Below are 24,461 nucleotides of genomic sequence, written 5' to 3' on the forward strand. Positions count from 1 at the left end.
AGAACATTGTATGTTAATTTCTCTACCATAAGCCAACTCCAACGTCATTTTAGAGAATTTGGCAGTACATCCAACCTGCCTCACAGATGCAGACCACGTGTATAGCGCCATGTGAGTGGTTTGCTGTTGTTAACATTGTTTACTGAGTGACCCATGGTGGCGGTGGGGTTATGGTATGGGCAGGCATAAGATAAGGGCAACAAACACAATTGCACAGAGATACTGTGATGAGGTCCTGAGGCCTATTGTCGTGCCATTTATCTGCTGCCATCACCTCATATTTCAGCATGATAATTCACAGCTCCATGTCGCAAGGATCTGTTCACAATTCCTGAAAGCTCAAAATGTCCCAGTTCTTCCATGGCCTGCATACTCACCAGACATGTCACCCTTTGAGCGCGTTCGGGATGCTCTGGATTAACGTGTATGACAGTGTGCTCCAGTTCCCGCCAATATCCAGCAATTTCACAAAGCCTTGGAAGAGAAGTGGGACAATATTCCATAGGCCACAATCAACAGCCTGATCAACTCTATGCGAAGGAGATGTGTCACGAGGATTTGTAGAAAATGCATCAACCTACATTTTATAACCCTCTCATTCTGATTGTTGAAAGTGTTTATATTCTGGCAAACTCATTCTCAAACATCCAATCAGCTTGCTTTTTAAACAAAGGCCTACTGGTCATATTTGCAGAGTGTTGTGTGATTTCTGCTGAATGAATGATTAGATCCATAGCCAGAAATGTGACGAACTGACTTGTTGGAAAGGTGAGGTCCTACGACGGTGCCACGTTGAAAGTCACTGAGCTCTTCAGTGAGGCCATTCTACTGCTAACGTTTGTCTATGGAGATTGCATGGCGATGTGCTCAATTCTATACACCTGCAATAGCCGAATCCATGAATTTGAAGGCGTGTACACATACTTTTGTATAAATAGTATAAAATGGGATCAAATCTAATCCTTGTATATATAGTGTATCTGTGACCAACATATGCATATCTGTATTCACAGTCATATGAAATCCATAAATTAGAGCATCATTTATTTATTTCAATTGACTGATTTCTGCATATGAACTGTAACTCAGTAAAATCTTTGAAATTGATGATGCATTTATATTTTTGTTTAGTATAGTAACCTGTCAACTTGTTTGCTGCAACGTAACTTTTGGATGACCTAAACTCAGTACTGTAGGCTACTAATATCCTCAGATGAAATGTGTTTTTTCAGCCCTTTATGTGGGTTCAGGGATTAGTCAGCAGTCCAACTGCTTTAGCTTGTCAGAAAGGCTTCTCAGCAGAGGTGTGTGGTTTCCGAGAAAGGAGGGTGGTGAAAATGCATTGAATTTCTTCCACTGAGGTCAACTGCATTACATTTTAAACATGCAATATTCTTCCTTGTGGGGGATTTAAAGGACAAAATCAAACAGCGGCATCAATTTTCATGGATTTCTGTGGTGATTTTGATTCATGTTTTGAGAGGTTCATGAATCTGAGATTCATACAATGTAGGTGGTTATATTCCAGCAATCACATCTTGGTGGCTGCCAGGTGCCAGTCTGTTGACTAGGTACCTAGTAAGTGGGCAGTGACTGACCAGACTGGCTGGCACCCAGATAAGAATATGGGCACAGCTCTTGACAGGTAATGCTGGGAAGCAGTGGTGGTCTTTATCTTGTATTCCATGTTCACAAAGGTAAACACAAGGTAAACATGGCACTTTGGCTGCATCCACTTTGGCTGCTATCAGTCTGGCACCAAGGCCAGGCTAATAGAGGTCTGTAGGCCAGATGAACAGCTCCTGCCTGTGGCCATTTTCCTCCACTGTCAGTGACGTGACGTCTCTGTCTGCCAGTCCCAGTCCCAGGCCAGCAGATGGATACGGCAGTGCAGGAGAGCAGTGCTGATGCCCCCTCTGCTACCCTACTCGATGACAGCACAGGTCTGTTGGAGGGGGTCACGCCCCCAGCCTAAAAAGGCAAAGCAAGAATGCAGCTGGTGCGGCTAGCTCTAAGAATAACCCAGGCAGGCAGGGCAGAATAGCCTGGGTTAAGGTTACCTTGAAGCCTCTGTCCCGTCCTAAGCTTCCTGATCTACACCAATCATGGACAGGGGAAACTTTTAGGCTGGATCCCGAACTCTCCACTGGCCGGCCCTGGAACTTTTCCCCTCGACTTTTTGCTCTCTTCCTGGACATTAACTGAACCTCTTCAGAGACCCTGAGACTGTGACCCTTTGAATTATTTTAAATTGTGATTCTTTAGGGGGGATTAAACATCCAGTCCAGACACCAGGTGTAATATATTTAGGGTCTCTTTGCATGGTCCCATCCTCTCCTTGACGATCAGGACTCAAACAGGATTAGCCCTGAGGCGCTGCATGTATATTTTTCAACACAACTCTGTTGCTGAAATTACATTTTCAAAACTGCCATGACTGAGGGAGTCGAAGGTACAGTATCTACACAAGTCTAAGTATGTCTTTACATTTTACTTCCTTATTATAGGTCATTTCATTTGTCATTTGAAATGTTTAAAAACGTGACATAGTTCCGCAGACGATTTAGAAGCTTCTGAGAAATAGTGGATATCATGATAGCATAATTGGCTATTTGCTGTGCAGCCTTGAAACACTTGTGACGTCAGCACGGCTTAAAGTATCTAGCACTTCACGTGCACAATCCACGTCCATCATCACTGTTACAACCGAGAAAAGTTGACGTTATCTTACTTTTGGGAATCAAACTTAATGATTCTGTCTGATGTACCTTGTTTTGCCTCTGTCTTACACGTCAGTTCCAATAAGAAGGGCTTGATTTGAACCAACTTGAGCCTGGGTGTAAAACTTCTATTCAACAGCAATTCAAATAGAAGTGATATCAGAGTATATATTGAGGGCACCCAGGAGAGGATAAGATCATATCAGTGTTTTGTTGGCTGACTCTATCAGACTGTATTACTGGCTCTCAATTACTGTCCTGAGATTAGTTGTCATGGAGAACTACTTAGGGTTCCCATGACAGGGACGTCAACTTCAGGCAGCAAGAGGTCAGGAGAGAGGTAAAGTAGATGTGTTGAAGCGTACATTCTTTTTTTTTCTTTTCTTTTTTCTTTTTTTTACAGCACATTTGCGTGATGCATTCCATCACTATCCCCACTCCACTACTCCTGGATTCCAGGATAATACAACTCTGTAAATGCCATTACTGTAACCCTGGCAAACACACTCAAATGCACATACAATAACACACACACACACACACACACACACACACACACACACACACACACACACACACACACACACACACACACACACACACACACACACACACACACACACTTTGCTAGTTGCAGTATGACAATATGTCATATTGTATTTTGTTGAATCAAAGTGAGAAGAAGCAGGGCATATGGTGTTTGTCTGCAGAGCCTCTTGAGTCAGCATATTGAGGGGACATGGGGGCCCATAATCCCCCATTGCTGACAACAGGGTGCAGGCCATGGCGAAGAGATCCAACAGGTGGCCTGAGCCATGCTGGGCGAATACACACATGCACTTATTCTCTTTCTGTCTTTCTTTTTTCTCTCTCTTTCACACTCACGACATACATACGTTCATTAACATGCAACACACAAAAATCAAGGGGGCTGGAACAGCATTTCAGTCGGATACTATCTCTGTCAGGGGCCGACTAAGAAAACACACCAGTCAGATACTATCTCTGTCAGGGGCCGACTAAGAAAACACACCAGAGACCCATGCCACCAGCAACAGCTTCTGTCTGGTTTGCACCGACCTGATTTCACAGTATAGAAGCAGCAGATAACGTTTTAGAGACTGAACACTGCATTCTAACTATTGCACCTTCACAAGAATCAATGGCATATTCTGACCTAGTCTGCCACATTCTGGTAAATCGATGAGCAGCCTTGTAAAATGAATTCCGCACATAAAGGTCATGTGCTGTGTTTGTAAGGAAGCATGGCCAGCCCATCTCTCTCCATTTAACATCAAATCAAATTGCCACGCTACAGAGATTTATATTCATTTAGAGAGAGAGCTCTTTGATGGCCAAGTCAAAAGATCACAGAGACAACACAATCCACACAAAAAAAAGTATATGGATTCCTTTGACACTGTGTACCATACAGTGTAGTACCTTCAGTGTATAGCTATTCCCCTGTCAAAAACTTGTCTCAGTGCAGTCTATTCATGAACTAACCCTTCACTGGGCCTTTATGGTTGGTTCAGCATCAGGCCAACAACCTATCCTTTGTCCTTTCTTCCAGCGCAATCCTTCACCACAACCATGGTCATTGAGAGCAAAAATGGAGAGGCAGGACACCCTCCAGCCAGGGTGACCAAGAGGACCGCGACTGACGACCTGTACACCACCTTCAGTTCCCCTATGGCCTGGATCCTGGTCGTAGCCCTGGTCGTCACCTGGTCTTGTGTGGCCATCATCATGTTTGACCTGATGGACTACAAGGGCCTCACAGGTAAGTCCTGAACCTTTCCTTTCCTCCTATACTGTTCCTACCACCATGCATTGGGATGTTACTTGTCTGTGTTAGGGTTTCGTTTTTGCTTTTTACCTGATACATCATAGGCCTCTCTCTGTAGGTTAGAGCTAGGCTTCCCTTTTCCTTGTTTGGGCTCATTAGAATGCAAAGGGGCAGTAGTTTATATGATGCCTCATGCGTTGAGTAATCTTGGTCGTTTAGACTCTGGTTTTTAATGATGTGGATATAGATTTGATCCCATTTTATACTATTTATAGAAAGTATGTGGACACCCCTTCGAAGGAGTGGATTCGGCTGTTTCAGCCACACCCGTTGCTGACAGGTGTATAAAATCGAGCACACAGCCATGCAATCTCCATAGACAAGCATTGGCAGTAGAATGGCCTTTACTGAAGAGATCAGAGACTTTCAACTTGGCACCATCATAGGATGCCACCTTTCCAACAAGTCAGTTCGTCAAATTTCTGCCCTGCTAGAGCTGACCCGGTCAACTGTAAGTGCTGTTATTGTGAAGTGGAAAGGTATAGGAGCAACTATGGCTCAGCCACAAAGTGGTAGGCCACACAAGCTCACAGAATGGGACCACAGAGTGCTAAAAATTGTCTGTCCTCGGTTGCAACACTCACTACTGAGTTCTAAACTGCCTCTGCAAGCAATGTCAGCACACAAACAGTTTGTTGGGAGCTTCATGAAATGGGTTTCCATGGCCGAGCAGCCGCACACATGCGTAAGATCACCATGCGCAATGCCAAACGTCAGCTGGAGTGGTGTAAAGCTGGCCGCCATTGGACTCTGGAGCAGTGGAAACCCGTTCTCTGGAGTGATGAATCACGCTTCACCATCTGGCAGTCCAACAGACAAATCTGGGTTTGGCGGATGCCAGGAGAATGCTACCTGTCCCAATGCATAGTGTCAACTGTAAGGTTTGGTGGAGTAGGAATTATGGTCTGCGGCTGTTTTTCATGGTTCGTGCTAGTTCGAGTGAAGGAAAATCACTACAGCATACAATGACATTCCAGACGATTCTGTGCTTCCAACTTTGTGGCAACAGTTTGAGGAAGGCCCTTTCCTATTTCAGCATGACAATGCCCGAGTACACAAACCGAGGTCCATACAGAAATGGTTAATCGAGATTGGTGTGGGAATACTTGACTGGCCTGCACAGAGCCCTGACCTCAACCCCATCGAACCCCTTTAGAATGAATTAGAACGCCGACTGCGAGCCAGGCCTAATCGCCCAACATCAGTTCCTAACCTCACTAATGCTCTTGTGACTGAATGGAAGCAAGTCCCTGCAGCAATGTTCCAACATCTAGTGCAAAGCTTTCCCAGAAGAGTGGAGGCTGTTATAGCAGCAAAGGGGGAGGCCAACTCCTTAATAATGCCCATGATTCTAAAATTAGATGTTCGATGAGCTGGTGTCCACATACTTTTTGTCATATAGTGTAAATAGTTCCTCTTCTAAGGTTTGTTTAATAATTTAGCCTTAACCTTTAGCTTGGGTGAAACAAGTTCATAGATAATGGCTAAAACAGGTGACAAAGGAATGCAGTGAGCTCAGTGAAAGCGATAAGGCCCAGTAGCTTGTTGTTTTCAGGCTGACACTACTTTATCCAACGGCGTGTGGGCTCTCAGGGTAGCCAGGAGCTCATTGTCTGGTTACTAATAGTACTGACAGTGACAAAGACAGATAGGGCATAGCATTGCAGTTTACTGGGCCTGGGCCTTATCTGCAGCAGTTGCTGAGAGGGTTTGGCAGAATTAGCCATGCCTCTCTCCCAGTCAAACAGCTTTGAGTCAAGTAGCCAAATAGATTTACTGGTAGATTAGTTTTGAGATGCATTGCTTCAGTCAGTAGAGATGTTATTGTATCACAGAATTATGATTGATATAGTTCATTACAACTGTTGCAGACGTAATGGTGAAAATCTCTGTAGAGGGAATGTGTAATGTATTGTATTCTTTAAAGTTGTTTTCAGTGTGATTTTGTGGTTTAAAAATAAAGTTGTACAATGACAATTTTCAGTGTTTGAGAGTTTGCTGTTTGCCGATCAGTACATGCGAGAAATTGTCATTGGTGTACATGGATATTTTCTCCATTTTCATGTCATATGCCATTCACATTTCATTTCATGTCAAAGGTCTTCCATGTGAGACCTTGCACATACATTTTTGAAGCAAACTTCAAAAGTGGGCCACCATTGTCACGTACTGTAGGTCCGATTAACTCACAAGTCACGATAGTAGTTGAAGGCTGACGTACTCTGGGGGCGTGGAGTCTAGTCTACCAACCCAAAGCCATTCTAGCCTTCACTGAAATCACATGCACCTCACTCCCTTTATTTATTCACTAGAGTTCCGTAGCGACGTTCACTCTCTCATTTCTAATCTAGTTTCCTCCTCTTTTCACCCTGTCCATCCCCATGTGCCATCCTGTTCCCATCCAATAAAAAGATCATACATTATACTGTGACGACCCCTGTTTGCCACCTGGTAAAGACTCTCTGCCTGCAGTGTAGTGCTCATACCCATCTGTGTGTTCGCTTCCGCTCTGCTACTAACAACCTGCATGCTTTAATTGCTGACAGGGAGCAATTGTCACACACTCCAGTCAGTGTTGTGGTGGCTTGATGCTATGCAATAATGGATTCATGTACACATGGTCCATCAAGTGTTGATTCTGGTTCATTCAAGGCTGCACGGGTTACATCTGGTACTAAGTGAGTCTGTACACCTTTTTCACACTAGTAGATTATCGCAATTGAAGTGGACTATTTTGCCTAATAAAACTCACGGTAATACAGAGATAGTGTCTCCGTTCTGTTAGTAACTCTGATGCCAACCATAATTGTACATACGTTCATAAAGTCAACCATAATATTGACATAATAATATTCACATAATAATGTGAATAGTTTAGGGCTATAGCTTCCATGAGAAATCATTCACTGAACTGACTCATTTCTGCTTTGTGATTGGAAAGGTATACAGCCTATTTAGTAGTCACTTGATGTGTCATTTAACTAGCTACTATTTACCTTTTTTTGTTTGTTTGTAGTTTAACGAAACATACTATAATGACGCTGTAGTGTGTAACGCCGTAGTGCGTAACATTAAACTAACATTCATTACAAGAAATGTATTTATGTGTGTGCGTGTGTGTGTGTGTGTGTGTGTGTGTGTATGTGTGTGTGCATGTGTGTGTGTCCATGTGTGTTTTCAGTCATTACTTGATGTCCAGTGAAATGTGTTTAGTGTATGAAGTGCTCATTTGTGATGAATGTGCTGTAGCTAACTGTACTATTTTAAGTTGGCTGTAGCATTTCCTGCAGCAGCCAATTTCATTTGACCAATTATTACATAACCAGAAAGCTTTAGAATGTATTGAGGCTGCATCACAGTAGGTACTAGAAGGTTTTGTGCCAGGTTAAGCTGTAAAGAACGGCGCAACAATTTGAGTGTGGCATGTTTTTTGTGCCCTTTACATAATTGAGCAAAATAGGCCACCACGATTATAGGAAAAATAACCATTACATTCACCTGAAATCAGTGCTTGACTTGGACTGAAATAGGTGCCGGTACTCATTTTGTGGTGCTGGTACCGTTTATATTTAGTTGCAGGAATTCCTCAATATGTTTGAGATAATATTCGATAAGAGGTGCAAGAACTCAAGCAGAAGAACATTTGAGGTGCCAGTACTCAGTTCAGTTGAGCTTCTGCCCAAGTCAAGTACTGCCTGAAATCACTATTATATTACTGTCAAGTGGTCAGGCGTGAGCTTTTTAGTCTGATTTATTTGACAGTGTTATTTAACCTTATTCCCTGGCAACATGATCCCAATTAATTGTGCTCCAATCGCTCCCATGCATCCGGCCTATGTTAACTTTAGTTGCCTTTCCCGTCTCAATTTATACACAATTGCCTTGATGCTAACATCAATAATGGCACATTGAGAGCATATCAGCTTGTGTTGGTGTTATTAACTGTGTGGTATTGAGTAATAACTCCTTCTGGCCATGGAGAATGCCTTCCTCTTTGATTGAGTTCTGCTTTTGAGAAGGATACACCATTCTGATGTGCTTTAATATTTATAATTGAATATTCTATGTTGCAGATAAGCCTGCAAGGAGAGATATAGATTTCCTCTACAATGCATACTACTGAGCATTGAATGTGGCCAATACCGAAGGTCATCTACGGAGGAATGTCCTCCTGACCTCCTGAACCATTCCACATGGAATCATGGGAAGGAATTGACGCTGTGGCCATTTCTATCAAAGCCTCTCAGCCGAGTCATAACAATACAAGAGTCTTTATTAGGTGTAGAAGTCAGACTGTAGCTAAACTATACCCTTTAACCAATGTATTAAACAGTTGACGTATTAATTGATAGCAAAAATACTGGGGTCACGCATCCCTAAATTAGATTAGGGAAAGGGGGGTTATGGTTAGCTAAGAATATACCAGGGGATACTGTATGGCACCAGGACAACACATGTGGAATGGGAGGGTGAATCACCACACAAAACCATGGCACCATGGATAAACCCTTGAAAGGAAAAACAGGAGCTATGTACATATTAATAAATTACTAGATTTCCAAACTAGAACAAACACGTACAGTATAATGTAAATACCCATATGATATAAATCTTATATACGGAAATAGCCTTTGAAGCCACAATCTTTGAGGACAATGTGTAATCTGCACCGCAGTAAATGTATGTAGCCAACATGTATCTTAAAAATAAGTAAATTATCTATCAGGTATCAATCTGTTCCAATCGAAAGGGTTGGTAAAATTGGTTTGTAAGACCACACAGTAATAGCGAAAGGAAGTCTCATGTTCTTGCTTTTTAAGAATCGGGTAGCTATGTGTAGCACTAGGTCCTCTGTAGCGGTGTCACTCTGTCTCTCTCTATGAGGGATGGCTGTGGGGCTGGACGCCCTTTCTTAGACTGGTCCTCTCTGTTCGTTTGAACCCCTCACTGTCAGAGACGAGACTGCCAGAGACAGTGGAATTTACGGGAATAGCTAGAGTACCTGTCAGTCACCATTTCAAATATTTATAGTACTGGACCCAAGTGGATATACAACATGGAGTTTTGGAATGTGTATTATTAAATGTTTTGTATTTTGGTAGACAGTGGTTAGTGACAGCAGATGTCTTATTTCATCCCCATTTCATCCCCACGCCCATGAAATACTTTACTTTTTGAAAAATGCTAAATGATTTCACCAAGGTCACAAACTAATAGATGTGTGAAGCAAAAGGCTGTCTGCCCTGAGAAATTGGAAAATTAGAAATTACGAACCTGCCCATTACACAACCATTTAGTTGGACAGCAAATGGGTATTAAAATTTCACTTTTAATAAGATGCCATTTTTCCCACCATGACATTTCAATAAAGGGCGACACTGTGAAAATTAAATACTAAACCAACATTTTGGAACAATGGGCAAGAGTCCTGGCTGTGAGGAAATGGAATTCCCCTTGATGTGCACTGCATAGCCTGGGAGGCGTCCAATTGGAGTTGAATCAATTCTATTGCCATGCCTCCATTGCTTCCCGTTAGAGAGAGGGGGGGTAGAGGGAGAGGAGGAGAGAGAGGCAGGGGAGGATAGGGAGCGTGAAAGGGAGGAGAATGAGAGAGAGAGGGAGCGAGAGAGAGGGAAAACAGTGCTTTCATTAGCTCCTTCAACTTCCTGCTAAAGAGGGACACCTGCAAACTGGAGCCTGACGGACGTAGTGTCAGAGACCTCCTGAATACAGGAATGAATTATAGTTATACTGCCACCCACACTTCACCGGTTTCTCTAAACTAAACCCTCCAAAGTGTTTTGGAACAATCCACATAGCCTTTCCGTAATGAGGGACTTAGTTTGGAGGGTTGATTCCATTTCCACTCCCAAGTCCCTTGCCTTCTTTACCACTTCTTTCAGGTTAATATGTCATTTATTTCCGTGGATTTAGTTGCAGTCTCCATGCCAGGAATCAGTGTAGATAGACTACAATGTGAGGGGTTCAAATGCACAAGCATTGAGGGATATCTTTTTTCTGCTTTATGACGTAGGTTGAAGTGCCAATCAAACAAATGCCACTGAATTAATCAGTATTCATTAGTATTCCTAGTTGGAGTCAATTTCACATTGTTACTCAATGCCATGAATTTTGATGTACTACTTCAAATCACAGCATTATGTTATTGCATGTAATTTTTTGGAACAAATTAATCAAGTCAATGAGAATACATTTCAAATAAAAACAGGCCAAGCACAGAGGAAGAACTGTTGTTATAGCAGATTCAATAAAGAGTGAAAGACATACTGTGTTTGCTATGGTTACAGCACAGCATGTTGCTGTTCTGTCCTGTTTCTCACTCCTATTGCACTATGGGTGTTTACTGTTCGTATGTTGATGTGTTCTCTACACTGCGGCCGATCTTTGTTTCCATTGTGATGAACGTCTATGTGATGACGTTGAATTCTTCTGTCACCATACGGTGGTTGTGAATCGTGAGTAAATTGTGTCTCTGTGCCATTGTTTCTTGTGGTAAGACTGTCCAGTACTTCCTCCCAGAATGCATCACTCTGGAGTCTGTTCTCCCCGCATTGATCATGTGCATGTGATGGAGACTGTTCACTGTCCCTGTCCCTGTGCCACTGCTTATGTACCTCTCCTCCTAACAGGGGTCTCCCCACCTCCCGCTGTCAGGAAAGTAATTAAGGATGCAGGAAGGTCTAGAGGCAAGCCACTATACGATGCTTTTAACTTTGTCGTGCCGATTAGAGGCCTCTGAGGCCCTTAGTGAGTTTGGATTGACATACTGTAGCAACTAACTTTAAAGGAGAAGATACAACTAATGAATTTAATAAAATGAAAGATAATACAATTGATTATAAGCTACTAATATAGCAAGTAATCAGTCCATTAACTCATGTTATGACAAATACCTTTGGATACATTTGAAACAAGCCTTTAGATATTGTCTTTAGCTGAAACATCTATTTGTTTCCGAATTGCATAGACAATTAATTCCCACGTGAATATTTTCAATTCCAGGAACCAAAATGTTCCTTTTGTTGAATTTGGCTACATCAACCGTGTTTTCTTAACCCACTCAGTCTGATTCAACACGACTATGGATTAAATAACTAACAATCACTCTCTTCTGAATATCAGTGATACTGCTTTGATAAATCATCACTGAAGAGCACTAAAGAGTCTAAAGTGCAATCTCTAAAGCCCAGTCAGTCATATTCTGCTGAGAGTTGTCACTAGCACAGTGCTGGGCTACACTCCGCTGGCAGTGGTGTCTGACATGTCCTGTAGTGTGTTGCATGTTTACCTGTCATGAATGCCTATTGCCTTCTGTATGTCTCTGCCTCCGACGAAATGGAAATGTCTGTCTCACGCCGTTTGCCTGCACTGCACAGCAGAAAGCTGTAAAGAATGGCGCACCAGATGGTGGTCTACACCGTACACTCCAGCAGACATTTGAAGTTACCCATTGGACCATGGATGGACAGAGGATATGTTATACTACGTCACATTGGTTCTAGTTGATTAGTTCCAAGCTATAGTTAATAGCCATGTACACATTCATCTTCATATCTGTAGTCTATATTGCTGAATTTGTTTCTGGGTATAAATTCATTTGCTGTGATCTGCCTTTGTTCTCATATTGTTCTCTAAGTGCAGAACATTTGAACAGTGTACAGTATGATTGCATTGGAAAGATTAAGGACAGCATATTGTCAAATGACTGTTTTTATCGTGTATAATATAATGCGGTGGTAATTAATGAGGTATTCCTTAAGACTTTTAGTCCAGGTTTAAGTGTGTGTAGAGAAAGGGTGTGTGTAAATGCATGCTGGCTATATTGTGCTATTAAATCTTGGCTCACACAGCCTGTTCACCACACTCTCAGGAAGCATTCAGCATATCAGCTCGGACCCCATGAAAGTGGTGAACGAGGCGGTGGAGGAGTCCACTGACTGGGGCAAACTGCTTCTGACCTTTGTCTCCAGCCTGGTAGCACCCGAGGAGGAGGAAATCGAAGGTATATTTCACAAGTTGTCTCTACAATAATAGACCCTAATAGACCTACCCTAATAATAGAGGAAACAACAGCAACAACAGTAACATAACAAACGAACCACCATGGTATTTCAAAAAGAGAAAAAGGGCTGACCCGCTGTGACTTGACCAGTCACCTGGCAGGTCATGTCACATTCAACGTCAAGCCGTTTGATTTGTACCATTTCACTTCCACCATTTCACCTCTATAGGTTCACATATTCAGTTAATGGCTCGGCTGTAACAATTCAGCCCTTAAGTCTGTATGGCTTAGGTTGCGATGCAGGATAAGTCTGGCAGATTGAGAACCTGTGAACCATAGCCAAGCTTCTTTCCAAGGCTAGCTTGTGGTTTAATAAACACTCAACACACGACTGTGTGTACCGCACATATCAACCCGACACTGTTTATCATATCTCATAGTAGATGATGTATTGCAATATTAAATACAGCACCACGTCCATCTGTACAAGCTTAGAACAGAAACGTAGGAGGTGACATTCATTCCCAAACCCGAACTCCAAAACTAAAGAACGGGACACTGTTTTCCAGCCTTTCACGCGGAAGAATTTTGAAGCGGAAGAACAAGGCTCTCGACCTGCAGCGTGATACTTTTAACTCCTGTACCACATTTGTGTGTGACTGTTCTATAAAAAATAAAGCCATCCAAAGAAAGCAGAAATCACCTCTCTCTCTCATCAATCCCTTGCTTGTGTCTTTTCACCACCCACTGTGCTCGCCACGCTCACTTCAATGTGCACATCTCATCTCCAAGCTTGCTCCAAACCATCATTATCAACATTATACTCAGCAGTTCATGTTACGTGTCTTTCACAACAACATCAGCTCATGCAGTTTACACCGTGTTAGCTAAAGGATATCTGATATAACCAAGGTGCTAATCTCAATTCCTTAGTTTAGCCTAAGATTCAGCTGGGTATTAAATGCATTTTTACCAGCCCTATTAAAACAGGAAGGCAACTTGACGTCAGGTATTCAATCTCAATGACAACCTAGAAATTTACTTTTATAAGAGGAGCTCTAAGCATACCACAGTGTGGAGGACAACTACTGTACAACAATCCAGGGACAAACCTCCTGCTAAACAGTAATGATTTGTGGCAGAGGAATGAACGCACAACAGTGTGATTTGGCAGAGCAAATGTTTTCAGTCAATTAAGCAGCAGCACCACACATACAGTAGGCCTACAGCAGCCATAACTGAATCACAGTACAGAATATTAATATAGGCAAACAAATGTAACTTACATTTGTTGTGCAGTAAAGGGAACGCATCATTTAGGCACTGATTTGAGTCCCAATGAAGAAACCAGTGTAGTTTTAATATGAACACACGCATGAAGTTAGAGCTGGAGTGAATCAATTAGAACCTACACAGACGGACTCACTTTATACAGGCATCTGCTGCATTATTGTTGTTTTTATAAATCATACCATATGCCATTCATTACCAGGATGCACACACACTGTTATTAGGTCACTTCTATAAGGACGTTATTTCAGATGGTAGTATTATGCCGTCTGGGGATCAACAGTACCTCTGGCCTTAGAGCAGTGACCTTCTGCCTAGGCCAATAGAGTGCGTTAAAATGTAAAAGGTACAAGTAGGTATTGGGTAAAAACATGCATTAGGAAACAGGCACATAATGCACATTTGAGTTCATTAACAATACAAAATGAACATACTGTATTGTATACATTCAGTATGACAGTAGCTCATCATCCAATGGTGTCTGTCAGACAGACTAAAGTTTCTGCGTATCTTAACTGACCACTCTGCATCCCTCCTTGCCTCGGTCACATCGCAATCACACACACACACACGCACGCACGCAAACACACACACGCGCACACACACGCGTAACTGTGACCTCTGCTCCCTGTTAAATGATGGAGAGAGTGAGTCTGTGGAGGGGTGGAGGTGCAAGACAAAGGGAGATAATAGAGAAAGAGAGAAAGCAAGAGGGAATGGTCGTCCCCACAATGGCTATGCATAGCTCAGTGGACTAATGCAGAAAGATGCTGACCTGCCTGGCGGTTTGACAGCTGTCTGTGAGTTACGACTCAAAGGGCAGAGACTATTTCGGTCTCATTTTAGAGTAGCTACTCTAAAACAGGCACACTGTCTCACTGTAGCCTAGCCACTCTAACCACTCTCAGGGCACAGTATAGTTTCCAGGACAATGACACCAAAGCAATGCCAACTTCCTAATAGAGAGTCATAGCACTAAATAACAAATTATTAAATAAATTTCATCCTTGGCCTCAGGATAAGCTTTAAAATATTATTTGTTGCTTTAATTTATTTACACAACCTGGAAACTGTATCCCTCAGGCTAATGTGCTTTGAAAGGAGCTATATCTCAAACACATCCCCAAAACATCAAACACACCCTGGAGAACGAACATTTTCCTCTCACCCAACTTCTGAGGGGGGAAAAAATCATCATAGTGTGAATATCTGCTATTCATAGCTCGTGCCGGTTTAGCACAAATGAGGTTGGTGTATTTTCAAATCTCCTTTGAAGAATGGCTGACTAGTCCAATCATTTCACTAAATCCACCTTTGCTCTGAGATGCATAGTAAACCAAATGTAGCCTACTAGCTGTTGTTGCTGTTGTTGTGTAGCCTACAGTACCGCCTTTCATTGAGTTGACTTGTACTCTTTACTGATTTTTTGTGATTTTTAAGAGTGGAGAATAAGCTGCCTGCAGCTGAAGAAAAGCCTTTCTTCCACTCTGATCCACATTCATAATTTATTCTGCCTTCATCAATGTTTTATTAGATCTATTTGGTTGGTTCCTTTCTTAAGCTGACATCTTTTTCGCCCATCTGCTATTTAGGTGAGCTACATCCAGTTAAGAAAAAAGGTTTGTATTCATGCATCTATTCATTTTGCCGTTTACTTATTCATCAATGTATTATAAAATCCGTCTCCTTCGTGCTCTTTATGCCACAGCTGTTAGGGAAAGGAAAACTCCTCTTTGTCGAGAAACGCTTCCTGGCTATAGTGCTATTGTCAGTCAATGTGAACGCTAACTCTTCTGCCTGCTACTCTACATCCTGTTTCCTTAATTAAAGGACTGACACAAAGCTACAGGTTATTGTGAGGACGTGGGCTTGGCTTTAAAGTTTAGCAGGCATGACCTGAGATAACAAAATTCACTTATCCGGGCCACTAATGACGCTTTGGAAGTGAAAGCCTTGTTTCTTTCAGCAAGAGCTTACACGTGCTGCGCGATTAGTCACTCCAAACCTGCTGCTGAAATGCAGGGTCACCGCATGGAGTCAGACTGACAAGACCTACACCATTTGTAATCTGCTGTACAGATGTAGGATCTTAATTTGATCGCCCAGTTGCAGGAGAACTTTCCTGCAATGCAGGACATTTTAAAACTTGTAGTGTATTTGTGGTTTAAAAAGGCTTCTGAAGTTTGTCATTTCCACTTGGAAATTTCAGACTTGATTTTCAACCCCTACAAAAAAGTCCATGAATTATAATCCACATAATAATTCACATTTCCGGTTGCTGCAGGATCCTGCTATAGCAAGCTGGCTCGTATTAAGATCCTACATCTGTAAGATATGCTTTACATGCTTGGCTGTGCCAGAGACCCTAACAGAATGTAGGCCTAAATCTCTTTTAACACACTGCTGTCTAATACCTAAGGATTCTGCCCTTCTATCCTTCTCTATGGTATTTTGAAACCATTCCATGCTTATTTTCCCACCGCTTACCTACACTATGCCATTCCCCTCACACTCTTTAGAAGCCCTCACATCATTGACAAAACGCACAAGCAAAAAAATAAAAGATTGTCTAATGAAATTATGCGTGTTTTTGTTTTTTATGACCTCATCAAATTGGAACATTTCAACATTGATTAATGTAGGTTAGCTGTTCCAAGTTTTAGGACTTGAACAGGTGATACAGGCTGAGGTTAATGGGGTAGATTTTGTGGAGTGTGATATTTTATGGATGTTCACCTTGGCACTTAACTGTAAAACCGTCCCAAAAGATATACGATGGTTCGTTGAAGAGGAACAAACTGAGGCTGAAGGTACCATGGCCATGCTTTCCATGTTTATAGGTAAACATACACCTAGATGTTTACTATATGTAAACTACATTAGCTCTAATGTAGTTCAACTAGAATGACAACGTAGCAAATACACAAACCGGTAAGCACACTCAATGGTTATTTACTCTAATCATGCTATTGCGCAGTGCTAACAAATGGTTTTGTTGTTTTGTGGCTTTGCTAAAATGCTTACTTTTCCTCCGCATAACCATCGTATTAACTTGGCTACTTCCATCCATAGTCACACGTTGTGTACTTGTCAAGGAAAGTGGATAGTGTTTTAATAATTGTTTTGTGTTCTAAACTCTTGCTGTTGGAATCCCCTTCCGTCCTACCTCATAGCTGCATTCCTACCGTCCAGAAAACAAGGTCTGTGCCCTCCTGTTCTTTATATGATGCTCATATTGAAAACTCATTTTTCAGGAAATAACATCAGGCATGTGATGATGATTGATACATCTTTTTGATGGGATTGAGGCATTTTGCTGCGTGATTGTATGTGGTCATTTGCGCTGTCGCCAGAGCAACTTTTGGAAAATGGGTGCTATCCTGTCAAGAATTGCGACGTAATGTGATATTACTAGCCTGTACCTGTGTGTAACTGCTGGCTCTATTTGTTCCCAGACACCGTAATTATACTCCCAGAAGCTACTCTAGACAACTTGTCCAATAGCCTTAATTCATGATCACTGTAATATATGGTCAGTACATGTCTTTTAGATGTTGATATTGTTGTAGGAAAAATCAAATAGTACAATAAAATTCAGTGAATACACATTCAACTGTCGTAGTCGATTGCAGTTGTTAAATAGACCACTACAGTTTCTCTCGGTGTATCTTATTATTTGGTAGTACTATGGTACAAATAGTATTAGTTAAGAACACAACTAATTTGTGTGAGCATGAATTCACCAATACTGCATCTTGTAAACACATGTTTCAATGTGAATACTGCCCTGCAAACAATAATGAGTATTTAGGACGTCCCTGGGACATTATGAAATGGCCGCCTAAAGTCTTCACGGCGTTTTGTCATGGTCTTGTGGAGGTTTTGTCTAGTTCCCGACTTGTTCCGAGGACGTCCCCAATGATTTTTATAGGACGTTCTTAGAACATTTTGTCATGGTCCCCTGTATGTTTTTTATCTACTACCTGGTTGGTTCTGGAGATGTCCTCAAGGACATTTATTGGATTCTCTATAGGATTCTCGTTCTGTCATGGTCCCCGGGAGGTTTTTTGTGTAGTTCCCGGCTTGATCCGGGGACTTCACCTAATTCTTGCAAAGAAACGCTCACACCTTGTTACTGTTTTTACTGTTAACGCCAATGTTTGTAAACAAAGACAATGTCAAGAAAACACTATAAATGTCCATAAATACTATATAGCCTCAAAACATCGTTAAAACCCCCAAAGGTTGATGTCCGTGCCCCTGCGGAAATTAGCATTAGCATTAATTAGCATAAAAAAATTAAAAAATCCCCATAACAATCCAACAGCTAAAGCTAGAGATATCTGTTTAGTGCAAAAAATATATATCTGATCTTTCTTATACCTCTCAGATATAGAACAGCCTCTTCAGAACAAACTTCCTTTTCATATTCTTTGGGGACTATCTGTTGTTCCATGTAGTGAATCGGTTATTCAATGCATTTGTATGGGCTAAAAGCAGTAAGGCCATAATATTTATTTTTTGATTCTTCAAGCAGTAAGGCCATAATATTTATTTTTTGATTCTTCAAGCAGTAAGGCCATAATATTTATTTTTTGATTCTTCAAGCAGTAAGGCCATAATATTTATTTTTTGATTCTTCAAGCAGTAAGGCCATAAAATTTATTTTTGGATTCTTCAAGCAGTAAGGCCATAATATTTATTTTTTGATTCTTCAAGCAGTAAGGCCATAATATTTATTTTTTGATTCTTCAAGCAGTAAGGCCATAAAATTTATTTTTGGATTCTTCAAGCAGTAAGGCCATAATATTTATTTTTTGATTCTTCAAGCAGTAAGGCCATAATATTTATTTTTGGATTCTTCAAGCAGTAAGGCCATAATATTTATTTTTGGATTCTTCAAGCAGTAAGGCCATAATATTTGTTTTTGATACTTAAAATTCTAAATGAAATATCAAAATTATCCTTGGCACGACCTTCTTAAAACAATTCCGTATAGCTTAGTAGAACCCCCACCATGGATGGTCAGTCCTTGCGTACATAGCTCTGTCTATGAATTTGAGAGTGATGATATTTCTCCAGCCCCAACCCTCAGTTCTTTACTAAAACGGGGTTACTGCTGATTGCTGCTTTAATTGTTGACAGGACTTTGTATTGTTTGGTTTTTGTTCTGTTCTGTTCTGTTTGTTTTTTTTGGTCTGGGGTTTTATATGTTTTGGATTGCTTTTCATACCCAACATCAGCATCATAACCATGAGAGTATTCTCCCTCACTACCACAGAAAATAACTCTTCACTGACAGAATTACTCTTTGTGAATTGACCATTTCTGAACTATTATTTTCCTCAAACAAGTCAACATCTGCAAGTATATCTATAAATGCATTTGTCATTTCGTATGGAGGCAGTATTTGACGTGTCCTGCATGGAACACTGTCATTATGTTTACTCCACTGCTGCAATGTACAGTAATGTAGAGAAAGCATTATATTGGCCATGTTTATGATATGAAATAATGATAACGGTAGCACAGCACATACACACTGAGATATTCATGTAGTGTAAACTCACTACTAGGTGTATATGGCTCAGGTGAGCAGAGAGCAGCTTGTCAGGTGTAGGCATTATGAGTACACAATAAAGATATTGTGTTAATTGTGTTGCAGTGTGTTGTGTTGTCTTGAAAATAATGAATTATGGGCATTATTGTTATCTTTTTGGTTACGGCCCACTGGACTGAATGTCACTTTTACGCTGTTAATTCTGTAGTTGCAGGGATGTTTGCCGAGGAAAAGGAACCAGTTGCGGAATTAGAGGAGGAGGAGGAGGAGAAGGAAGATGATGTCGATGAAGTGGAAGATGAGGAAGAGGATGGAGAGGATGAGGATATGGAAGAAGTGGATGAAGATGAGGAAGAAGATGATGAGGATGAGGAAGAGGAGGAAGAAGATGAAGAAGAGGATGAGGAAGCAGCAGCTGAGGCCGAGGTAGATGAGGATGATGATGATGATGATGATGATGGTGAAGCAGATGAAGAGGACTCTGCTGCAGCGACTGAAGAAGATGATGATGAGGACGAAGAGGTGGCTTCAGAGGCTGATGATGAGGAGGGTGATGATGAGGAGGAAGAAGTTCCTTCAGAGGCTGATAATGAGGAGGAGGATGATGAGGAGAAGGAAGAGGCTGCTCCACATGCTGATTATGAGGATGAGGAGGAGGAGGAAGAGGCTACTCCACAGGCTGATGATGAGGATGAGGAAGAGGCTGCTCCAGAGGTGGCTGCTGCCGAGACTGATGATGAGGAAGAGGAGGAGGAAGAAGCAGCTGCAGCTGATGAGGTGGCAGAGGAAAATGAAGGTGAAGATGAAGCTGCTGCAGAGGTCATTGCTGAGATTGATGAGGATGAGGGCCCCATTCTGATTGATGTTGATGACACAGAGACAGACACTTCTGTTGGAGATGATGGAGAGGAGGATGACACCATAGCTGAAGCTGAAACTGAAGTAATTACAGATGAGGATGCCAGTGATGCTGCTGCTGATGCTTCCACTGATAATGATGATGGTGATAATGAAGAGGATGAAAATGCTGTAGCTGGTCCTGCTGCTGCTGCCAGTGATGAAGCCACAGATGATGCTCCTGTTTCGACTGCAGATGATGATGATGATGATGATGTTGATGAGGAAGATCATAGCATAGATGTTGACCAAACAGATGATGATACTAAACCCATTGACCTAGAAGATGACGATGATAATCTTGCTGATAGTGAGGATATGGATATCTCAGACACATTAGCTGAGGATACAACTGATGACTCTACAGATTTAGAGGACACTGATGATGACGATGATGGCAAAGTCAGTGAAGACAGTGGTGCCGTCGTTGATGACGATGACAATGACAAAACAGTCGAGGATTCAGGAGAGACTGTTAGAGATGTCGCAGACATTTCTCATGACACAGAAGACGATGATGATGATGATGATGATGATGATGATGATGATGAGGTGAAGGATTCAGCTGAAGAGATCGGCAAAGAAGATGACGACGAGGATAATGAAATCATAACCGAAGCCTTTGATAGCTCAGCACCTGAAGAAGATGATCTATCCAAGGATGATGACGATGATGATGATGACATTGATGACCTTCTTTTGACAGGTACTGACCAATAACTTTCATTACACTGATGTTTCATCATCATGCATAACCCTTATACCTGTGTAGTAAATGAGAAAGATAATATCATTAATACATTGTTATCAACTAACTGGTCAGAATTAAAATGACACAGGGTACATTATTGATATTACCATTCATGATTAGTACCGGACTGAAATCTGATATAGAATACCGATAAGCGTTAAAATGTGTCTGAATATTACACACTTTTTACTGATCCATAATATAACAATATGTCTTAAAACAAAAGCTTTCTTAGAGTTACTGTCACATTATACAGCATCGCAAAAATATATATATTTTTTTATCCATGAGTGATGGCTGGTGATTTATCATGGTGTTAGTCCAATAATGAATACATATTGTTCCTGGTATCAAGGCCTTCAATCATATTGATATATTTAGCATTAATTGTTACCTAAAGACTGCCCATGATATGTAAAATGATATTAAATTATGATATTTGACACAGATAATATAAAGAGTGTAAGGAAGCCTCATGATGGAAGGATGGAAGACACATGAATACAGTGATACAATAGTACAATTAATGAGTATAATCATGTTGTTATTGTCAACCACAGTGGCACAGGTAGATACAGTAAAAACAAAATATGATCTTCTGTTCCTCAGTACATAATGACATTTTACATTTCAATGGCAACCACCAAAGAAGATGGCAGTTGCCTGGGTAATCAGATTCTTTCTCTCTCTGTAACAGGGCCTGTGTAGATTGTATTTTTCCCAATATCGGGCTGATTAGCTACCACAACAAAACAGGAAAAATTATAACACATTATTGTTTTCGTGACCAGTGGTGTAAAGTACTTAAGTAAAAATACTTCAAAGTACTACTTAAGTAGTTTTTGGGGTATCTTTATTTTACTATTCATATTTTGAAGAAAATAATGTACTTTTTACTCCATACATTCTTCCTAAGACCCAAAAGTTCTCTTTATATTTTGAGTGCTTAGCAGGACAGGAAAATGGTCTAGTTCACCCACTTATCAAGAGAACATCCCTGGTTATCCCTTCTTTCTCTGATCTGGTGGACTCACTAAACAAACACAAATGCTTCATTTGTAAATTATGTCTGAGTGTTGGAGTGTGCCCCTGGCTAACCGTAAAAAATGTACAACATAAAAAATTGTGGCGTCCGGTTTGCTTGATATAAGGAATTTGAAATGAGTTCTACTTTTGATACTTAAGTATATTTTAGCAATTACATTTACTTTGACACTTAAAACCAAATACTTTTAGACTCTTACTCAAGTAGTACATTACTGGGAGATTTTTACTTGAGTCATGATCTATTAAGGTATCTTTACTTTTACTCAAGTATGACAATGGGTACATTTCCACCACTGTTCGTGGCACACATTTTTTTATGTTCTGGTTTAGATAAATCGGAAAGAGTCTTATTTGGACGTATTTCAAGATGATACACAGGTTAGGTTTGGCAGCGAACCCACCAAGACATGAGTATTAATTACATCAGGTGAGGAGATGTGTGTGGCCATGCATGTTCTGGGGGTTCTGATAGAAATCCCTGTATTCATGCTGTGTAGATCAGAGGATAGCAGCTGCTGTTGCTCTGTAGGGTTGCCAGCCCACTATCCCTTTAAGGCATGGGGTACCAGAGTCAGCTTTCATGTGTGAACTTGCCACTTACCAAACTACTGTGGCTAGCTATTTTTTACTCCAGCAGTTGAAGTTGGCGGTGTATTGTAGTAGGTGTTGTAGAAAGAATAGTATTTTACTCATGATTTTTGAAATTGATTATAATTCATTATCTTATATCATATTTGTTTATCATAATTACTCACGACAGGCACATATTTTACTAATATGTCCCCGTAGTCTAGCTTTAATTGTTAGTAATAGTGTAATAGTTAGTAATGGTTTAATAGTGTAATAGTTAGTAATAGTGTAATAGTTAGTAATAGTTTAATAATTAGTAATGCTTTAATAGTTAGTAAAAGTGTAATAGTTAGTAATAGTTTAATAGTTAGTAATAGTGTAATAGTTTAATAATTAGTAATAGTTTAATAGTTAGTAAAAGTGTAATAGTTAGTAATAGTTTAATAGTTAGTAATAGTGTAATAGTTTAATAATTAGTAATAGTTTAATAGTTAGCAATAGTGTAAGATTAGTAATTGTTTAATAGTTAGTAATAGTGTAATAGTTTAATAGTTAGTAATAGTCTAATAGTTACTAATAGTGTAATAGTTTGTAGTACTATAGCAGTAGTATATTACTAATGATGCTGGCTTGAGTAAAGATACTTCATTTCTTCCCTCTTTGTAAAAATGTTGAACCTCGAATTTGCTATCTAAATACTTTTGGCTATACTTAAACGTTATCATGCAATGTACCAGTGCTCATAGATTAGTCTATTCATATTGAAGCCATCATGATATTTATTGCCAAAAGATGCCATGAAATGCGCCACTTGAGAGGCCCCTGATTAGATTTTCTAATATGACTTATTGCATGCATTACAGTAACACCGCCCATTGAAGAAAAGTAACCACACCTTCTGAAGAGGCTAAAGAGAGAGAAGTATAGGAGGAAAAGACAGAGGAGATTGCAGATGCAAATGAACCATCGTTTCATGCTTTTCTCACTTGTGGAGGTCAAATGTGTACCAAATGTTATGTAACCTACTGATGTTAGTAGCAATATTATTCCATTGAAAGTCGACATGACCCTTACAAAAGCTGGATAATATCCCCTAACGTTAAGTTTGGTTCTGCATTGATGCATTGAATCCTGGCAAAACTATTTAGCTCCAGCTGTGAATATATTCTCAGAGATCATCCTTTCAGAAGCACCGGAGGAGGAGGGGGAGGAGGAGGAGACTGAGGAACCATCTGCTGAACCAGAGCTGACAATAGAGGAAGCTCTGGAAGAGAAGGTAGTGGAGGAAGGGACAGCAGAGCCCAAACCTGAGGAGGAGGTAGAACCCATCACTGAACGAGAGGGGTTAGCACCAGTGCCCAAGAGGGTATTACCTAAACCCGAGAAGGTAGAACCTACAGCCAAAGGTAAATAAAAAGAGAGGGTTGATGTTAGACACGGGATGAGAAGAGATAAGAAATAGGTCGAAGAAGAGAAAAGTGTCATGTTCCATAGCAATTTATCTATGTCATGTGTTCAATTAATTGCTGTACAGATATTGAACAGAGTTGACAGCGTACAGTTGGCGTGCTTGAATAGAGGGAACGAGGGAGTAGAGTAGGAGGAGCAGGGGGGTGGGAGTGGAGAGAAAGGCTTTAGGCCACTTCTTTGATCTCTCTCCATCTTCTACATTACTCATTCTCCCATCTGTTCTCTTCTATCAATATGAAATATATGTCTGGTGGTTGGCATGTCTGCACAGAAGACTGTGTCAC

General features: G+C 40.8%; 1 protein-coding gene across 9 annotated transcripts in view; it reads left to right on the plus strand.

The window, feature by feature from the left end:
• Positions 1 to 1,995: 1,995 nt before the first annotated feature.
• trdn (triadin) overlaps positions 1,996 to 24,461 on the plus strand; it is a 50,057-nt gene continuing 27,591 nt past the window's right edge. For 5 of the 9 annotated variants that reach the window (XR_006079262.1, XM_024377972.2, XM_042300707.1 and 2 more), the window contains exons 1-8: positions 1,998 to 2,452; positions 4,294 to 4,503; positions 6,982 to 7,020; positions 11,220 to 11,276; positions 12,461 to 12,592; positions 15,475 to 15,501; positions 17,056 to 17,082; positions 19,651 to 21,045. Coding sequence is in view for 8 of the 9 variants with exons in the window: in XM_024377972.2 (XP_024233740.2) it covers positions 2,434 to 2,452; positions 4,294 to 4,503; positions 6,982 to 7,020; positions 11,220 to 11,276; positions 12,461 to 12,592; positions 15,475 to 15,501; positions 17,056 to 17,082; positions 19,651 to 21,045 (1,906 nt within the window). In the remaining variant the exon portion in view is untranslated. Of the gene's footprint in view, positions 2,476 to 4,293; positions 4,504 to 6,981; positions 7,021 to 11,219; positions 11,277 to 12,460; positions 12,593 to 15,474; positions 15,502 to 17,055; positions 17,083 to 19,650; positions 21,046 to 24,461 lie in introns of all 9 variants that reach the window. The other 4 variants (XM_024377974.2, XM_024377975.2, XM_024377976.2 and 1 more) reach the window with 4 other exon arrangements.

This window comes from Oncorhynchus tshawytscha, linkage group LG18 (genome assembly GCF_018296145.1).
Source record: "Oncorhynchus tshawytscha isolate Ot180627B linkage group LG18, Otsh_v2.0, whole genome shotgun sequence".
Lineage (NCBI taxonomy): Eukaryota > Metazoa > Chordata > Actinopteri > Salmoniformes > Salmonidae > Oncorhynchus > Oncorhynchus tshawytscha.